This window comes from Alexandromys fortis, unplaced genomic scaffold, assembly GCF_014885135.2.
Source record: "Alexandromys fortis isolate MF-2015 unplaced genomic scaffold, M_Fortis_MF-2015_v1.1 scaffold_209, whole genome shotgun sequence".
Classification (NCBI taxonomy): Eukaryota; Metazoa; Chordata; class Mammalia; order Rodentia; family Cricetidae; genus Alexandromys; species Alexandromys fortis.
In genome coordinates this window covers 1,669,347-1,689,502 of record NW_026068090.1, presented here as the reverse complement: position 1 = coordinate 1,689,502, position 20,156 = coordinate 1,669,347, and the positions used below count along the sequence as shown (strand labels likewise).

Genomic DNA, 20,156 nt, shown 5'->3' with positions numbered 1-20,156 from the left:
AAGCCAGCTAGTTAGCTCCTGAATTTCAAGAAGAAAGCATCTTTATGTTAATAAAAGAGAGTGTCCAAGAAAGCAGCAAAGCCCCAGGGGAACCTACAGTATGCTCTTCAGAAGGTAGAGCTGAGATCACTGAAGAAGGCGGCCACAGTGACAGACTTTTGAGGCAAACAAAAAGCCTTATATTGGAGGACCCTAAGTTTAGTTCCTGTGTAGCTGGAGAGGTCAGACGGACTTGTTTAGAGACCACTGCAGATGGTGACCTTAAGTTGAAGTGAATAATCGCTTACCATTCTAAAAGTCCTGGGCCTTTAAGAGTTACCTTATGTCTGTTTTGCTTTTTGTGGAGAGCTCTAAGTGAAGCAACAAAAAGCATTCGAGTATTTCCAACTTACTGTTCGGATTTATTGTTCAGAAAAACAGATTTCTTTGACAATATTACTGCTTAGACCGAGATATAGTGGTGTATATCTGTATTTATAGCACTTGGCAGGTAGAGGCAGGAGGAGGGGGACTTTGCGGCCAGTCTGGGTTACTTGACAGGACCTAATCTAAACAAATAAACAAACATGCAAAAAACTAAATATATATATATTATATTATATTGTGCCTATATATAGGCACAAGCACATCCATAAGGATGGATGGATAAGTAAATACATAGGATTGCTGTGCTTGTCCACAGGTCATCTAAGAGCTCTGAGAGTTGTAAACAAGATTTTACTTTTTTCCATAATGCTAAGGTAATACTCACTTTGCAGCGTATACATTCGGGAATAATTTTTATTTTCAGGGCTTCTAATTTAAGAAGTGCATTTTTTAAAGGCCATATCTGCTATAATTAAATTCCCCTGGTGAATTTGAATAAAATAAAATGAATATTTTCTGTGAAGGATTCATTATTCTATGCCTTAATACTTTTTTCCTAATGGGATTACATTGATGCAACGAATTATTTTTTTTTTCCCCTCAAGACAGGGTTTCTCTGTAGCTTTGGAGTCTGCCCTGGAAATAGCTCTTGTAGACCAGGCTGGCCTCGAACTTACAGAGATTGACCTGCCTCTGCCTCCCGAGTGATAGGATTAAAGGCATTCGCTACCACTGCCTGGCCTTGGTTTTGGATTTTCAAGACAGGGTTTCTCTGTGTATTAGCCCTGACTGTCCTGGAACTCACTCTGTTACCATGCTGGCCTTGAACTCACAGAGATTGGCCTCCCTCTGGGATTAAAGGCATGTGCCCCCTCAACTGCTAATTTTTTGTTTTTTAAAGAAATTTCCAGTCAGCAACCATTATTCCGATCATATTTTCTCATGTGCTAAGCAAAGTTTCTACCACTGAGCTGCACACATAGCCCGTAAGAGCCTGTGTTCTAGATGACACTAAGAACATCTGTATGGAATGGAGACCCAGAGGTTAAGAACACATATTGTTCTTTTAGAGTTTTTTCTTTTCGGTTTTTCGAGATCAGGTTTCTCTGTAGCTTTGGAGCCTGTCTTAGAACTCACATTGTAGACCAGGCTGGCCTCAAACTCACAGAGATCCACCTGCCTCTGCCTCCCGAGTGCTGGGATTAAAGGTGTGCGCCACCACCACCACCACCACCGGTGTGATTCTTAACCTGTGGGTTGTGATCACGTTGGGGTTATAGGGTCGCCTAAGACCATCAGAAAACACAGATATTTACATTACAATTCATAACAGTAGCAAAGTTAGAATTATAATTTATCAACAAAAATAATTTTATGGTTGTTTACAACATGAGGAGCTGTATTAAAGGGTCACAGTGTTAAGAAGGTCCTCAACCACTGCTTTAGAGGATCCCAGTTCAATTCCTAGCACCCATGTCATGTGGCTCACAGCCTCCTAAATCTCTACCTCCTTGGGAATTCAATGCCTCTTGTCTCTGCGCGTGTGCACACATACACATGCAGTGCACACATTTATACACCCACACATACACACACATTAAGAAATAAACATTTGTAGCTGGGTGTGGTGGCACATGGTTGTAATCCCAGCACTTAGGACATTGAGGTAAGAAGATGGGGAGTTTGAGGCCAGCGTGGGCTACCTAGGGTCCGTCCATTTAAAACAAACCCAAAGAATATTCGGGACTTTGGGAGGTCAGCTCTCATACATTCTAGGCAAGCGCTCTACTACTGTACTACATCCCTAGTCCTTCTCATTTTATTTTGAGACAAGGTCTTGCCAAGCTGGCCAGACTGGCCTCAAACTTGTGATCTTCCTTCTTGACCCTCCCAGCATGCTGGGATTGTAGGTATGGACTACCATAGATGGCTTATTTTGAAATATTAGTTTCTTGAGTTTAGCTATTAAATTAAAAATATACAATCAATACAAAATATTATACTTGTGATTGAAATCATTCTGATAGTTTCTCAAAAGTTGAAGCAAATTATCATATGATTTAACTCTTCTACTTATACATACACAGAAAATTTAAAATACCTATCTCAGGCCAACAAGATGACTCAGTAGGTAAATCCTGATGACCTGAGTTCAATCATCAGAATCTATATAAAGGTGTAAGGAGGGAACCAATGCAGCAAAGTTGTCCTCTGACCTCCACACTGCACTGTTGTATGTATGTATAATGAGTATGTGTGCAGATAGAAATTTGGGTGCTTGTGGCAGCATTATTTTTAATAGCTAAGTTGTGAAAATGACTCACATCTATTACTAGATCAACGGATAAACAAAATGTGGTATAATCATATAGTGGGCTATTATTCCGCAGTAAAAAGAAAGGAAATATCGATACATGCTACTTGGATAAATCTTAAATGTAAGCTAAATGGGTTTGGAGAATGGCTCATAGAGCACTCATAAGCATGAGGATCTGAGTTCCATCTTTAGAACACATGTAAAAATGCCAGTGAAGAGGGGCATGTAACTCCAGCACTTGGAAAGTAGAGCCAGGAGTCAAACCGTAGTCAAACACCATTGTGCCCAGCCACAAGTGTTAAAATATGGCATGTAGCCATAGAATCTGAAATAATGAATGTATAGAAAGTTTATCTTTACACCATAGATTCCATGGCCTTGTACTTGTTACTGTATGTCTTGTGAAAAACTGCAGAGAGTATGCTGGCATGGTTTCCTCTGTTCCTGAGCTCATAGAGAGGAATCATTTTCCACTCTATTTACATATCTTAAAAGGCAGTATTTAAAGCTGTGTCGATAAATTTTCATGAGGTTTTAAAGTTCTGCTTTTGGTGATTAATTTTTGTTTGTATTTCTAGGACTTTCAGTCAGAAGAAGGCTGCTATTGAAAGAGAGTATGCACAGGTGAGTGTGGGGCTGGTCCCTGTCCTAGGTAACCTGCCTGACTTAGATCAGATCTCCTGTCAAGGAGAACCTTGGAATCCTTTTTGCTGCTTGCCCACTTGTGACTGTCTTCCTTTGGTTCCCTTATTCTACAGATTGGCCTTAAACTTAGAGATCTACCTGCCTTTGTCTCCCTGAATGCTTGGGGTAAAGGTATACCACCATCCAGCTCTTCATTCATTCATTCAGTTTTTAAAGACAAGCTCTGACCATGTTATCCTGACTGATACTAAACTGTCTGTGTAGAGAGCAGCCTGGCTTCCAGCTCACAGAGATATATTTGCCTGCCTCTGTCTCTTGAGTGCTTGGATTAAAGCCATGTGCCCCCCAGACCCTGCCAAAATTCAATTTTTTTAAATCCATTTAAATCTTAAAGTAAGCCTTCATTGTTCCTTATAATAAAGAAGGTCATAGATAAGATTTCTCACTTGAACCTAGGGCTGGCAAAGCTAGTATAGCACCTAGGGCTGGCAAAGCTAGTATAGCTAGGCAGCTTGCTCCAGGGATCCCCTATCTGTACCTCGGAGTGCTGGGATTACAGATGGGCCACATGCTGGCCTCATATTTACATGGGTACTAGGGCTCTGAACTCTAGTACTTAGGATTATGTAGTGCTAATGCTACATAAGTGATGTTGAGCCTAATAAGATTTTATGATTTGTTTTGGTGGTTGTGGTAGGTTAATAAATATAGATATGGGTCAGTTTTCATGGTTGAATCTCCAGTATTGATAATAGATTTTTAAAATTTCCAAAATTATTTCTCTACTTTTTTTTTTTTTTTGCTTTGCCAAAATTTACTACTCTTCTGTAAGTATGAAAGTTTATTACATTGAAATATTTGGCAAAGTTTAAAGAAAAATCAAATTGAATTTGTCTTAATTTAGGTATATACATATATATATGTATGTATGTTTGTTTTGTTTGTTTGAGGCAAGGTTTCTCTGTAGCTTTGGAGCCTGTCCTGTAACTCTCTCTGTAGACCAGGCTGGCATCAATCTCACAGAAATCTGCCTACTTCTGCTCCCTGAATGCTGGGATTAATTATGTGTGCCATCACCGCCTGATTTAAGTTATATATTTGTAATCTAAATATTTTTAAAAGGCATGTGTGTTTAGCTGTTACGTATATAAGGATGCAAAAATTTTAAATTATTTTTATTTTATTTTGGGTGTACCAGTATTTTGCTTTCTTGTGTGTCTGTGTAGTATATGTGTGCCTGGTGTCCATGGAAACAAGAGAGGGCATCAGATCCCCTAGGATTGGAGTTATAAACAGTTAATGAGCCTCCACATGCGTGCTGGGAATCAAACCTGGATCCTCTGTAAGAGCATCCAGTGTTCTTAACCACTGAGCCATTTGTAAACGGAGACCACGTGTTTGTTTCCTGGCTGCCTAGACCCAAATAATAACACAGAAACTATATTAATTACAACACTGCTTGGCCAATAGCTTAGGCATATTTCTAGCTGGCTCTTACATCTTAAATTAGCCCGTTTCTATTAATCCGTGTATCTCCATGAGGCTGTGGCCTACCAGTAAGGTTCCGGCAGCTACATAGTGTCTCCTTTCCCCGCCTATTCTCTCTCTGTTCTGATTTCCTGCCTGGCTTTACTGTGCTAAGCCTAAACAGCTTTATTCATCAACCAACAAAAGCAGCACATACAGAAGGACACCCACATCAGCCATCTCTCTAGCTCCCATGGCATTACCTCTGTCATTGTACTATCTAATGGTCCTTTTTGGGAGGGCCACAATTTCAGCTGTTATTTATTGTTAGTGTATCATCTAAATAGGAAGGCTGGGCTGAGAAGATGGTATAGGGAATCAGTTGCTTGTTGTGATGACCTGAGCTGCTCCTCAGAATCTACAAAGCAGCCAGATGAGGAAGCATGTGTCTATGCTCCCCAGTGCTCCTATAGTGGATGCGAGGTGGAGAGAGAATTCCTGGAAGCACACTGGCATACATGGGCACAAATAAAAAGAGACCATATCTCAAACAAGGTGGAATTTGAGGACTGACAGTGGAGACTTGTCCTTTGACCTCCATATGCACTCCTACACACCTACTCCTACACACAAAAGACAAGTAAGTAAATAAGTAAGCAAGGGACTTCTTGAAGTTTGCAGGCAAATGGATGGAAATAGAAAACACTATCCTGAGTGAGGTAAGCCATACCCAAAAAGAGGAACATGGGATGTACTCACTCATATTTGGTTTCTAGCCATAAATAAAGGACATTGAGCCTATAATTCGGGTTCTTAGAGAAGCTAAATAAGAAGGAGAACCCAAAGAAAATCATATAGGCATCCTCCTGAATATTAACCTTCATCAGGCGATGAAAGGAGACAGAGACAGAGACCCACATTGGAGCACTGGACTGAAATCTCAAGGTCCAAATCAGGAGCAGAAGGAGAGAGAGCACGAGCAAGGAACTCAGGACCGCGAGGGGTGCACCCACACGCTGAGACAATGGGGATGTTCTATCGGGAACTCACCAAGGCCAGCTGGCCTGGGCCTGAAAAAGCCGAGGTTAAAACCGGTCTAGCTGAACATAGCGGACAATGAGGACTACTGAGACCTCAAGAACAATGGCAATGGGTTTTTGATCCTACTGCACGTATTGGCTTTGTGGGAGCCTAGGCAGCTTGGATGCTCACCTTACTAGACCTGGATGGAGGTGGGTGGTCCTTGGACTTCCCACGGGGCAGGGAACCCTGATTGCTCTTGGGGCAGACGAGGGAGGGGGACTTGATTGGAGGAGGGGGAAGGAAAGGGGAGGCGGCGGTGGGGAAGAGACAGAAATCGTTAATAAAAAAAAAGTGAAAAAAATTTATTTATTTATTAGGTATACAATATTCTGTCTGTGTGTATGCCTGCAGGCCAGGAGAGGGCACCAGACCCCATTACAGATGGTTGTGAGCCATCATGTGGTTGCTGGGAATTGAACTCAGAACCTCTGGAAGAGCAGACAATGCTCTTAACCTCTGAGCCATCTCTCCAGCCCCCAGCAAGGTCGTTTTATTTTACTGAAAGAAATGGAGGTTGGTGATGGAGCTCAGAGTACTGCCCATAATGTGCAAGGCTTTGAGTTTGATCTCTAGCACTGAAGGAGAAAGGAAAAAAAGAGGAATTCTAATTTAAATGCTTGAACTTTTTATTTTTTTTATTACTTTACTTGTTTTTTTAAGAAATTATTTAATTTTTTTAGTTTAGCATGCAGAGTAAAGTGTTTCATTTTCATACATATTTATCATTTGTTTCTCTTTCCTAATTTATCAATTTTAGTTCATATCTAAATATATGTTTATGTTTGTGTGTGTGTGTGTGTATGAATGAGACAGATCTCCCTGTTCATTTCTGAAGGGCCTTGACTTTGACATCTGGAGGAGGCTGGCTTCTATATGGAGATCCTCCTGCCTCTGCCTCCCAAGTGCTGGGATTAAAGACACGTGCCATTTCATTGTTTATTGTTATCCTGTTTCATTGTATTTATGTTGTGGTTCTGGGAATTGAACTGGGGCCTCATACCTGCTAGACAAGTGTTCCATCACTTTGCTACATTCTCGGCCTAATGATACACTATTTTAAAATTACATGTTTATTTTAAATCTGTTTTCATTTATTAAGAAAATAGTTACCAAATACTCTTCTAAATACTATGAATATAGCAGTGCTTGCAGAAGGAGTGGTGTGGGCATAGTCCTTGCATTTGCATTCTTTCTGTGAATGTTTGTCGTTCACCAGTCCACTATTCCAAGCCATGAAATGGCTTTATGGTTAAATGGTCATTCTTCAGTGACTCTTAGTGAATTATTACTGGTGATACTGGCATTCTCAGGACCAAAGATTAAGTAGCCAGAAAGATTTGAGCATTCGTGAGATTCAGAGAGCATATAGAAGAATCATTCTAATGGAAAATTATTTTTATAAAGTCAAGTTCTGCCCTGTGGGAGAGAAGAGGCAGGGTCTTTGGGCTTCACTGCTGTTTGATCAATCTTTTGTGAAACCTAATTTATTTTTGCCTCAAACTTTCAAATGAAATGCAAACTGTCAGTCTTTTAAGAAACAGCAGCAGCAGCCAGGTATGCTCATGTTCTGATCTCAGTATGTTTGGAAGCTTTCGATGAGTTTCAGGAGAGTTTGTGCTACAGAGTGAGAAACTTTCCAATCTCTCTCTCTCTGTGTAGTCATTTGAACTTGAGATAGATCATTTGACATCAGTGTGTGTGTGGAGTTCGTTTGAACTTGGGATAGATCTTTTGACAGCAATTTGAAAAATGTTTCCTCAAGCATATACAATATCTGTAACACACCTTTAGGGGAGTGTTAGGAGGAAAAGAGAAATGTTGCAGATTCTCATTACACTTGATGGAATTTGAGTGGTGAAGCCTTTTAGGTTGCATGGCAGTTTCGATTTCCTACAGAAGTATTAATGTTTTACTTTTTAAGCGTGGTTTATGAAGTTCACTTTGTAAGTCTCCAGAAATAGCAGATGACTCGAATGTCTGTTTATAGAGATATAACAGTTTGATCTCTGAAAATAGTAGCCCCAAAAGATCATCAAGTAGCACTAAATCTTAGGGTAAAATCAAGTCTGGCTTGACGATAACTAACCACTGAATTTACAAACTAAACTGAATTTAGTTTGTAAATTCATTTGTATTATTCAAGCTGAAATTCCTGCAGGCAAGCTCTGTGTATTAATGTACTTCCTGTAGTCTTTGGCAGAACGTTGCTAGTGAAGGGAGGGATACAAAGGGTTACTGTGGTTGGAGAGAAAGAACAGGAAAAGATTGTGTACTTTAAGGGCGGTTCCTTACTGAAGGACAAACATAGAATAAACATACTCATGCTGGCAGTTACCCTGTAATATCACCCTGCGACACCTAAAACTTTACTATTTTTATTCTTTTAAGAAATAGACTTACAGACAGTTTGAGCATGGTACTGGAGAATGCATATATGTGATGGAAAGTCTCTTTAGTGAATTCCATTTGTGTAGCGGCTTAAAGTGTAGCCAGTTCAGCTTCTTAGAGTTAGCTTTATTAGAGAAATACATGTACTATATACTTGAAGTTTTTTTTTTTCTCTTCTGTGCTTATCATGTAAATAGGGATACAAGGTAACTACTAAGAAAGCTCATCAGAATAAAATTGAGGGGATTACTATTATGTTTTTATCGATGCTCTTAAAAATGATTTTATTATCTTATTTTCTTTGGCTTACAGAAGTGTTAGAAATATAATAGGAAGGAACAGGCTAATGTTTGTCTCACAGTTATTTTTATATAGTTTAATCTTTAAAGTTGTGAAGCTATGTTAGAAGAAATTGTTGATGTGAGTAAATTTGGTCTTCCTAGGTACATAGATTTGCTAGACTTTCATCTTTCTGTGGCTGTTCTGAAGCACATCTTTTAAAGAAGTGAGCAAAAATAATTGCTTAGCCAGGCAGTGGTGGCGCACGCCTTTAATCCTAGTTCTTAGGAGGCAGAGACCAGCGGATCTCTGAGTTTGAGGTCAGCCTGGTCTACAGGGCTAGTTACAGGACAGCCAGGGCTACACGGAGAAACCCTGTCTTGGAAAACAAAACAAACATTTGCTTATTCTGCTTTTATTCTCTTCCTCTCCATATCCTGTTTCTATTTTAATGATTCTTGGTTAGGCCAGCATAAAATAGTGGAGAGGGAAGAATTTAGACTAGAGCCGTGGTTTTGAGACTCTTGGAGATAGCATGCCTGTTTTTCCTTCCTACCTTCTTGGCTGTCCTGGAACTCACGTCTGTAGTCCAGGCTGACCTGCAACTCATGGTCCTCTTGCCTTAACCACCCAGTTAGGATTAACAGGTCTCAATGCTTATTTTAATTTTTACGCTTTTAATTTCTTGCTCCTTTTTTCCTCAGAAAATTTTAACAGGTTTGTTATAATTGTCGTAAGGTTGAATTGTTGAAACATGTTCACCGAAACATTTTGACCTGTGTTAGTAGTGCTTTACATCTTACATGTGAGAGTCATATACAAATGAAAATGGAAAAACTGCCAATGCCTGGTTTCTGTCCACTATTTTTCCACTCAAAGTCATACTTGATCCTGTGGAAGAAAATAACTAGCATTTAAAAACAGAAAAGGGGATTTTTTTTTAAAGATTTATTTATTTATTATGTGTACAACATTCTGCCTCCATGTATGCCTGCAGGCCAGAGGAGGGTGCCAGATCTCATTATAGATGGTTGTCAGCCACCATGTGGTTGCTGGGAATCGAACTCAGGACCTCTGGAAGAGCAGCCAGTGCTCTTAACCACTGAGCCATCTCTCCAGCCCCGGGGATTTTTTTTTTTTGAGAATAAAATGTTTCCTCTCATATTGGGACTCTTATGTAAGTTCTGTGTACGTGGGGCCTGCTAGCTTGATACCTTTTGGCATAGTAGCTTGATGTCTTCAAAAAGTCCATCCAGATAGGCCTTGCTTGCCTCCTTAGAAAGCACTGATGGCTGCACTCTGAAGCACAGGTCTGTGCTGGTTGGGAACCTGTAAATCAGATGTTCAGTAGACTTTGATAGCATCTGATTTCAAGGAGTGGTACTGCACCGTGACATAAGGATGAGGAGGGGGCACTCCTGTGAGTGGTGCTGTTGTTGCTGTTGTTTTCTGGTTGTTTTCACCAGTGAATCTGCTGACAGTCGCTTTGTACAAGCCGTGGTGTGGATGGGCCCCTTCTTTCTTATCCTCCTTCTTTGGCTGAAGCTTGGCGAGTGAGAGGCGGTGTGGTAACAGTGTTTCTTTAATCCTTTTTTATTAGGCATATTAGTCTGCATGTATTTTTGCTAATTTGTTTGATTGTATAAATTGACTGTGAGTCCCCTGCTCTAATTGATCAAAACCTGTTTGTTTTTTTGTTTTAATTTCTCCTGTTTCACCTCTGTATATAGGTTCCAGTTGTGCAGACTCTTCTTTCTAATATAAGTTAAGTAAAATAGATTGAGGCTTTAGATGTCAGGCATTATTCTAAGCATTTTTTGATTTTCTTTTATTATTATTAATTTATTTTGTTGGTGTTTTGCTTGTTTGTATGTTTGTGTGAGGGTATCAGATCCCCTGGAACTGGAGTTATAGACAGTTGTGAGCTGCCACGTGAGTGGTCTGTGTGTCGACTTGCTGACTGACCAGGGCTATATAGTAAGGCCCTGTCTCAAAAAAATTTTTAATAATATTTATTTATTTATTTATTTGTGTGTGTGTGTGTGTGTTGCAAAGACTCTGCATTTCCCTCGGTAGTTACATTGTGCCATTCAAAATGCAGATCAAGTGTGAAGTGCCATCTACATCTACGTTAAGAGGTCATCTGCTGCTCTGTATTTGAGAACGCTCTAATGTGCCCCAGTCATAGCTTCTTCTGTATATTATATAACTTACTATTCTATTATCTTGATAAGTGTTTGCTTATAGTTTACTAAGTGAATGGAAAATATAGTTTCAGACATTAAAATTATTAATTTCTAGTAATAGTTCTAGTAATAGAACTAAGTTGTTCTATCATGTCATAATAGCATGCTGGACTCTGAAGTGCTAAATTGATTCATTCAAACAAAATTGAAGAAACAAATTTGCCATGATCATAGTTTTCTTTCTTTTCACTGTTGAGTATAGATGAACTTGGGAAACAAAAGATAATTATTTATTTATTTTGGTTTTTGACAAAGAGTTTTTTTATGTAATAGCTCTTACTGTCCTGGAAATAGTTTTGTAGACCAGGCTAGCCTTTAAACTCGCAGAGATGCACCTGCCTCTTCCTCCCGAGAGCTGGGATTAAAGGCGTGCGCCACTGCTGTCCAGCCAGAAAGTAATTATTTTTGAAAAGATTGCATTTAGGGATACAGGTACTGTTTTTTCTGTTTATATTTTCTGAGAGTAAAAAAAAAAAAATCACTGATAGAATTCAATTTACAATTTATTTTCATTGAATAGATTCTGTTGACTTGTTTAGACTTTTTTTTTTTTTTTTTTTTTCCTTTTTGAGGCAAAGTCTCCCTATATAGACCGCTCTGGCCTTGAATTACAAAGAGCCGCTGGCTTCTGCCTGCTGAGTGCTGTGATTAAAGGTGTGTGCCACCATATCTGGCTTACTGAGGTTTTCCTGAGACAGGTTCTACATTGCCCAGACTGGCCTGACTGATTCTGTAGCCCAGTTTGGCCTCCCACTCATGATCCTCTTGTCTCAGCCTTCTGAGTACTATAATTATACATGCATACCATCATGTCTGTCCGTATTGCTCATCCACTTTCTGTGGTGCTGAGGATTGAATTAGGTTTTCATGCTAGGTAAGCATTCTAATAAGCTACTATCTCTCAGCATGTTGGGGGGGCACTTTTTAAAATCATTCTGCCTGCCTATCTATCTATCTATCTATCTATCTATCTATCTATCTATCTATCTATCTATCTATCTATCATCTACCTGTCATGTGTGTGTTTGTAGGGGGGTGTCCCCAGAATGTCTCTACATAGCACTGACTGTCCTGGAAATCATTTTGTAGATCAAGCTAGCCTCACACTCAGAGCTCTGACTTCCTCTGCCTCCTAAGTTTTGGGATTAAAGATGTGCGCCACTCTATCTAGCAGGAGAAGCTTACATCTCTCTATGTAATTTCTGAGAGTGCTGATACTTCATTTTTGGAGTGGAGAAACTCAGTTTTCTCATTTTATCTGGAGGAGATATTCTAGTAAAGTAAAAGGACACAGTCTAACCTGGTAATATAATTAGCCATTTCAAGGTCATGGGTCAGACTGTTTAATATGCATATAATGTGAATTGACAAGTGAATTTGATGAGGTTTTTTGGGGGATGGGAGAGCTCATGACCTAAATTTTAAAATGATGGTAAAATGTATGTATGACAAAGTTTCCCATTTAGGCGATTGTTTAGCGAATTCATATATATTGATGATGTTGTACAACTGGCACTATCATTTCCAGAATACCTATATCACATTAAACGAAAACAATTTCTTTTCTCAGCACTTGATCTATTTCATTTACTTTCAGCCTATATATTTCCCCATTCTGAATATTTCACATAAGTTGAATCATAGTATTTGCTTTTTCTGAGTTGAGTTTATTGTTGTTAACAGATATTCTTGCTTTTTGTAGGATTATCTGAGTAATGGTTGGTTCCCCGCCCCCATCATCATCATCTTTTTCTCTTTCTCCTTCTTTGGTGGTTCTGGGAATTAAACCCAGAGCCTTACCCATGCTTGGCAGTTACTGTGTGGCTGAGCTGTACGTCCAATACCCGTATTTTGATTGTATAGCCTGTCAGTGAAAAATTTTAAGTGATAGAAACATTTTTTCATTTTAAAACAATCTCTTCTCATTTTACATACCAATCCCAGATCCCACTCCCTCTTCTCCTCCCACTTCCCTCCTTCCCCTCCCCCACCCCTTCCCAGAGAGGGTAAGGCTTCCCATGGGGAGTCAGCAAAGTCTGATATTTCACTTTGAGGCAGGACCATGCTTCTCCCCCATATAGATAGAAGCATATTATTATTTCTAAGATATTTACATGTCCTGTGTACTGATACATTGTGAATATTATTATTACTGTTGTTGTTGTTTTGAGACAGGGTTTCTCTGTAGCTTTGGTGCATGTCCTGGAACTAGATCTTATAGACCAGACTTGAATTATTAATATTTTCTTTAGTTTGTGTTTCTTTGGACTCTTTTAAAGCCATTTGTCTGTCTTGTGAGGGTTCAGTTAAAGTGCTGTTTAATCCACATATGAACTCAACAAGTCCATGAAAACCTGCAGTGTGTCTGAACACTTTGACAGTGAATGAGTAAGTGAAAACACCGTGCATTCAGAGCCTAGGCTATATTGTTGAACACCCACCTTTCTTCCTCAGAATGTCTTTCCTATGTCTAATATGGCATTGAATCGATAATCTGTCCATGTGAGGGACAGAAATGATCGTAAAAGCGGGTCTGTGCGTAACTGCTTTCTTACATAACTAGTTCAAATATTTTCTTTATCAAATATTTTTTTTAATTGGCCTTCATCGTCTCATGGAGCAATGCACCTTAGTCTCATTGTCCTAAAGTCATGTTCTGATTGGCTAACACCTTTCCTTATGGTGTCTTGCTTAATCATTATGATTATTTTATAATTTCATCTGAGATATAGAAACATTATGGCTTTAGCCCAGTAAATAAAAACAGTAGCCTTATGCAGACTTCATTTTTTTTCTTCATATAGTTGCAAATTAGATAATTTAGTTAGCTTCATCGATAGAAATAAAAGTATATGTGAGATAAGTAAAGACCTCAGGTCATAGAGCCATTTATAAATGCTTTAGGGGTGACTACATTTTGAATTATTTTATGCATTCTTAAAAGCAAGTAAGGTTTTGCAGTGGGTTGGTAGTGGGACCCTAAACTATGTCTAGCAGAACATGTGAATGTGATCTTACCTGGAAGAGGAACTTCACAGATGAGTTAGAGTAGACTGGCCCCAATCCAGTGATTGTTGTCTTTAGTGGAGAAGTTCATACACAGAGAATCATAGGAAGGAGGAAGGCATGTGAAGATAAAGACAGAAACCGGAATGATGAGTCTGAGAACCAGGAGTGCCAAGGATTACTGGCTATACCCATATGCCAGTAAAGATGCCCAAACAGATTTGTTCATTCTGCAAAGATGGCTGCAGTTTTGGACTTCTAACCTTTGCAACTGGGAAAGCATAAATTTCTTGAAAGTACCCAATAGAGGAGCTTTGTTTCAGCAGCTCTGTGGAACCAAAATCATATTCAGTATGATTTTCCTATCCAGATAACAGTTTCAACTTCTTAGTGTAGCTACCTGTACAATGTGATTGAAAAGGTGGATATGCTAACTCCTAAATTGTGGTGTATATACTCAAGCTATTTGAGTGTCCTGGAACTAGCTCTGTAGATCAGGCTGGCCTTGAACTCAGAGATCTCTTGCGTCTGGCTCCTGAGTGCTGGGATTAAAGATGTGTGCCACCGTACCCAGCAAGATTTATTTTGTTTTATGTAGAAAAGTGTTTTACCTGCATGTGTGTATGTGCATCACATGTTTGCCTGGTGCCCAAGAAGGTTAGAAGAAGGCATCAGATGCCGGGCGATGGTGGTGCACGCCTTTAATCCCAACACTTGGGTGGCAGAGGCAGGCAGATCTCTGTGAGTTTGAGGTCAGCCTGGTCTACAGAACAAGTTCCACGATAGCTAGGTAGACACAACGATACCCTATCTCAAAAAAACCCACAAAACTGTTGAAAGGTGAAATTTTGGAAAATAAAAGTTTTCTAAGTTGAAAATATAGCCTGATGAAGATTGTGGTTGGATTATCAGTTATATTACTTGGCTTTGTGACTTCAGACTTTTAACTACCCTATGCTTCAGTTTACCAGTCTATAAGATGCCATGTGGAGTTATGTGTTCTCATTAGTAGACACTTTGTAACAGAATAAATGTCTGTGACTCTTCCAGTGAGCTAGGACATTGCTGTGCCTGTGTGTGTACCGTGTATATAGACGTTTATGTATACACTTCACTTGTGGAGGAGTGAAATTAGAACCACCCTGAAAACAGTAGCAGGGATGACTGGGAATTTTTTTTAAAGTAGGTTTTAAGTTTGGAATTTATTTGTTTGTTTATTTATTTATTGAGACAAAGTTTTACTTTTATCTTTGGTGGACCTTGAACTCGGGATTCTCATGCCTTGGCTGCTTGAGTGCTGGAATTACAATTGCGCATCATTGCAACTAGGTAGGTTTTCAATCTGTGTCCAGGGTTCTAGGTAACTGGGGCTTTGCTTTCAAAATACCCCCACTCCCAGAATAACGTGGTTTTTCCCCCCTTTGTTTTATTTTCTATTAATCTTTGCTGTTGATGACTGTGTCATATCTCTGTATTAGTAATTCAGAGCATTTGAATTTTTTTAATTAAATTTGTCATATTCCCGATATTTTTATGTATCCAAATATTTTATATTCTGTTCTTCAGCTGATATATTGTAGGAGGTAAAGTGTGAATATACTTTGTTATCTTTTGAATATTTCTATTTAGCAAAGTTAATCACAATTAATGTTTAAATATCTTCTATCCAAACCCTGACATTTAATATTTTTGCTCTATTTCATGTTTAATTATTTATTGATCCTTTTACCATCAATTAATTCCTCTTCGTTTTGGTACATTTAAAACTAAATTTTGGAGATCTGGACATTTTTTAATAGCTCAGGCATGCTCCTTGCCCACTCCTTTTTAGCTGTGCTGCACAGGCTGGCCGTGAATCCCTGAACTCAAGGAATTCCCATCTGAATTCCTCTGAAGTAGTTGAACTAGAGTCTCACCCCACTGTGCCTGACCCCTCTTTTCAGTTCATTCATTTGGTGTTTGATGCTTTCATTTTTCTCTTTGAATGCTTTATTTTAATTTTAAACTGAATCAACCAGGGCTAGTCCTATTACTACCTTCTCATTAATTAGATTTGTTCTTTTCTCTTTGCTATGGAATGGGAGGGATGGCTCAGCTAGTCAAGGCGCCTGCTGCCTGATGACCTCTTTGATCCCTGGGATCCACATCCCAGGAGGAGAGAACTCTGATCTCCACATACACTCCATGTGACACATGCATGTATGCATACATAAAATAATGTTTCAAAAAATAAATGATTGGAGCTGGAGAGATGGCCCAGTGGTTAAGAGCACGTGCTGTTCTTTCAGAAGACTCTGGTTCAATTCCCAGCATTCTCTTGGTGGCTTACAACTATCAATGACTCTAGTTACAGGAGATCTGACATGTCTTCTGGCTTTCAAAGGCACTAGGCACATGCATGCAGGCAAAACACTAACATACTAAAAGAATGAAAATTATTTCTTTAAAAAGGGGATTAAAGGTACTTGGCTAAGGATGTAGCTCAATGATTAGCATACTTAGCCTATGTGAGGCCCTGGGGTCCGTCTCATCACCTAAATAAGCAAACAAAATATAAAATGTGTTTTATAATCATTTCAGTAGCTTTCTTGAATATTTTGTGGTTTAAAGTTAGCACTTAACAGTTTTTAGTACTTAAGGATATGATTTCTGAAGTTTTGTTTTTGTTTGCAAATTCCTCTGTACCTTTAGATATCAGAAGTATTCCTTGTTTTGAAAGTACTGGAAGACTTCAGCTAGGGTAGAAACTCATCATGGGGAGGGATCATTTTTCTCTTGCAGGCCACAGTTTATGAAGGGCAGAACCTATGTACTTGTTGATACATCATTTCTGTGATATAAGTGCTCAAAATATTATAGCACCGTTGTTTTAAAGCTGAAAATTTAAAAACAAATCACAGCTTATATTTGTCAATATCTTTTTAAGAATTTGTATTCACTATGTATACTGTAAAAGAATTTTTAAAAATCATAGGAAATTATTTAAGAGGTGTTAAACAGTGTGGGAATGTTCCCAGAATAGCAGGATATCCTTCCATTTTCTAAGTTTTGCGTTTGTAATATATAAAGAACTGTAATGACCTACTCTGGGCATTCTTTTTCACAAGAGAATTTCATTTTAAAATAGTTGAATTAGATAGCTATTGATGAATTTAATATACTAAGATTAGGTTATAAGTAGTAAATAAAATCCAAAGTATATCAATACAACAGTATCTTCTGTACTGTATGTTGATGCTTTTCTTTTGTGGGGGAGTCAAGCAGTTTTACTCAGAGGCTTGAGATTAGGGAGGAGCTGAAGTGATCCACATGATCTGATGTCTTCACCAGGGTAGACCTTCCTGACCACCTCATTACTCTGCTCTTTTTCTAAGTGGTTATTTTATTTATGATTTTGTGAGACAGTCTTGCATGTAGCTCTGGTTGGCATTGAACATATTCTGTAGCCCAGACTGACTTCACAGAACACTATAATTATTAACTTCTAGAGTTAGATTGTACTAACTCTAGTTAGTATATTAAGAAGCTGATTATTGCTTCTTAATATAAATACAAATGGAAGGTACCATTTAAAAAACTGTTGAATAAAGATGCCGTGGTGGTTCATACATGTAATCGTAGCTCTCAGCTGGCTGAGGCAGTAGGAGTACCACAAGTTTGAGGTCAGTTAGGGCTGCAAGTTTGAGATCCTGTCTCAGACAAATAGAGACAAAAACAAGTGCTGAATGAATAGTAGGCAAAGACACATCAAGGTTCCTTTTCTGCTGTGCACACATACACTTGTATAGTTGAAGCACCTTTTGTGTGATTTTTTTTAGATTTATTTCTTTCATTTTAAGTGTGTATATGTTTTGCCTGCATATAAGTATGTTCACCTTGTGCGTACTTGGTGTCTGTAGAGGTTAGAAGAGGGCATTAGATCCCTGGAACTGGAGTTGAGAATGGTTGTACTGGAAACCAAACTTAGGTCCTCTGTAAAAGCAACAGGTGCTTCTAAGCACTGGGCCATCTCTTTACCTTTTATGTGTATTCTTTTGATTCTTCCTGATTTAGTGGTAATTCCTTTGTCTGTATCAAACCTTATTTTGATTCTTTTAGAATCAGAAATAGAAAAATAGAGATTTTAGGATATCAGGAGACATACCATGTGAGTTTTTGTTTGTTTGTTTGCTTGTTTTTTTTTTTTTAAGGACAGGGTCTCATATAGAGCCAGTGCTGGCCTCATTCGCTAAGCATTAGTCTAATTAATCTTAATCAGAAAAACTTGAAAAATCAGAGGAGCAGCTTTCCTACCTCTTTGGTTTCTATGACTAAAAGGGCCAAGATTCTGTCTCAGCCCCGCCTTACCACTTCCTGACCTCTGTCTCCAGTCCTCTAAACCTCTATGGTCAGCTCCGCCCTCTGACCTCAAGCAAACTTACTTATTGGAACAGAATGAAAATACACACAACAATTGCATTATATGTCCTTTGAACTACTGGTTCTCCTGTCTTTCTTCCAGATGCTGGGATTACAGGCATGCGCTGCTGGGCTCTGTTTTATGATTTGATACCTAGTGCCTTACACATGCTGAAAAGCAATGAAGAGCACATAGTTTATGTGTTTATGACAACTGTGCTTTTGTTGAGGTGGAAGTAAAAGACAGTGGAGCAAAGGCACCTCAAGCCCCTGTAGCCAGGGCATAGCCCAGACCACAGGGTAGCAACTGAATTTGCTTCCAGATGTGGTTGCTTTGGAAGTCACAGTTGTTGAGACAGGGTAGAGGTTTTCTGCATGTAATTCTGCCACTTACTACCCTAAGCATGTATTTCAGGCCTTTCACTGTCTGAAGCAAGGCTCTATAGATGTGGGGCCGAACAAGAAGACGCCATTGCTGAACTATTCAATATAGTGTTTGACCACTTTGAGGACTCCTTGGTGTTTAGAGCTTTGGAAAATTCTGTTTTCATGTCTTAATTAAGATCTCAGCAATATATGCCATAGTGGAGCATGCCTTTAATTGCAGAATTCTCTGAGTTTGATGCCACCCTGGATCTATACATAGCGCGTTCCTGATTAGCCAAGGTTACATAGTGAGTTCTTGTCTCAAACAAAACAAACAAACAAAAAGATCTGAGGAACTGAAACCGGAGGAAGGGTTCCCCTTGCTCAAGCCGAAGTAGAAAACAAGGCTGCTCAGGAAGCCAAGTTTAACTTTTTCTCATCTTCAGTGTGGGATCAGGTGTTTAATTACCTGTCTTAACTTCAGTGAATAATTGGAGGAAGGAAAAAAGTGACAAGTCATCCCAGTGGGTTATGTTTAGTCGTTCACAGCAGAGCTTGGCCCTCCCTGCTCTGCCCCCAAAGGACCAAATAGTAAATATTTCATACTTTGAAAGTCATGTGGTCTCTACCAAATTAGCCATCTCTGATAATGGAGAATGAAAGTAGCCATAGACAGGGAGACAAATGAAATGGATATTACTGTGCTCCAAACTTGATTTAGGAAAATAATCAGAGGCTGTAATTTGCTGCCCTGTGTGTATTGCAGCTGTTGGTTTTGAAGGAATCTCTTACTAATTTGTAAATGGATACTTCGGAAAATTAGTGAGGTGAATTATTGGGTAAATTGCATTAAAAGATCTAACTATGAGCTTAAAACTTTTAAATTTTAGCTGGGCAGTGGCACACGCCTTTAATCCCAGCACTTGGGAGGCAGAGGCAAGCAGATCTCAGTGAGTTCAGGGCCAGTCTGCTTTACAAAACAGCACAGCCAGAAATCCTGTCTCTAAAAACAAACAACATAACAAAAAAAGGCACGTTAAGGACCTACAGGGGAGATAATCATGGTCAAAGGGTGAGGTTTACCCACTGCACTCCAGGTGTGCTGACCTCTGCTATTCCTCACGTGGAGAAACTTCGTGATCTGTGATAGTGGGGGACTTCATTAGTGCTTTCCTCTAAAAATTATATTTTTGGAGGGATATGAATTTATCTTCAGTAGTTGAATAAATGCTTGCCTAGTATACATAAGACATTGCTATAATCCCCAGTACTGGAGCGAGGGGGGCAAAATAATGCAAGCTCAAGAAGTTAATTACTAACTTTTTATTCCCCCAAATGAGGCAGTTGTTTTCAGAATTAGTGCTAATGTTTTTTAAAAGATGTATTTTGTGTATACAAGTGCTCTGTTTTCCTATGCATCTTTATGCCAGAAGAGGGCAGCAGATCACGCTACAGATAGTTGTAAGCTACCATGTGGTTGCTGGGAATTGAATTCAGGACCTTTGAAAGAGCAGCCAGTGCTCTTAACCTCTGATTAACCTCTGAGCTGTTTCTCCAACTGATAATCTTTTTTTTTTTTTTTTTTTTTTTTTTTT

The 20,156-nt window shown here is 39.0% G+C and overlaps 1 protein-coding gene across 2 annotated transcripts in view; it reads left to right on the top strand.

The window, feature by feature from the left end:
- The window catches only part of Fchsd2 (FCH and double SH3 domains 2), a 215,965-nt gene that overhangs the window by 25,685 nt on the left and 170,124 nt on the right, over nucleotides 1-20,156 (top strand). For both annotated transcript variants that reach the window (XM_050122646.1, XM_050122645.1), the window contains exon 3: nucleotides 3,262-3,307. In XM_050122646.1, the coding sequence (XP_049978603.1) occupies nucleotides 3,262-3,307 (46 nt within the window). The remainder of the gene's footprint in view (nucleotides 1-3,261; nucleotides 3,308-20,156) is intronic.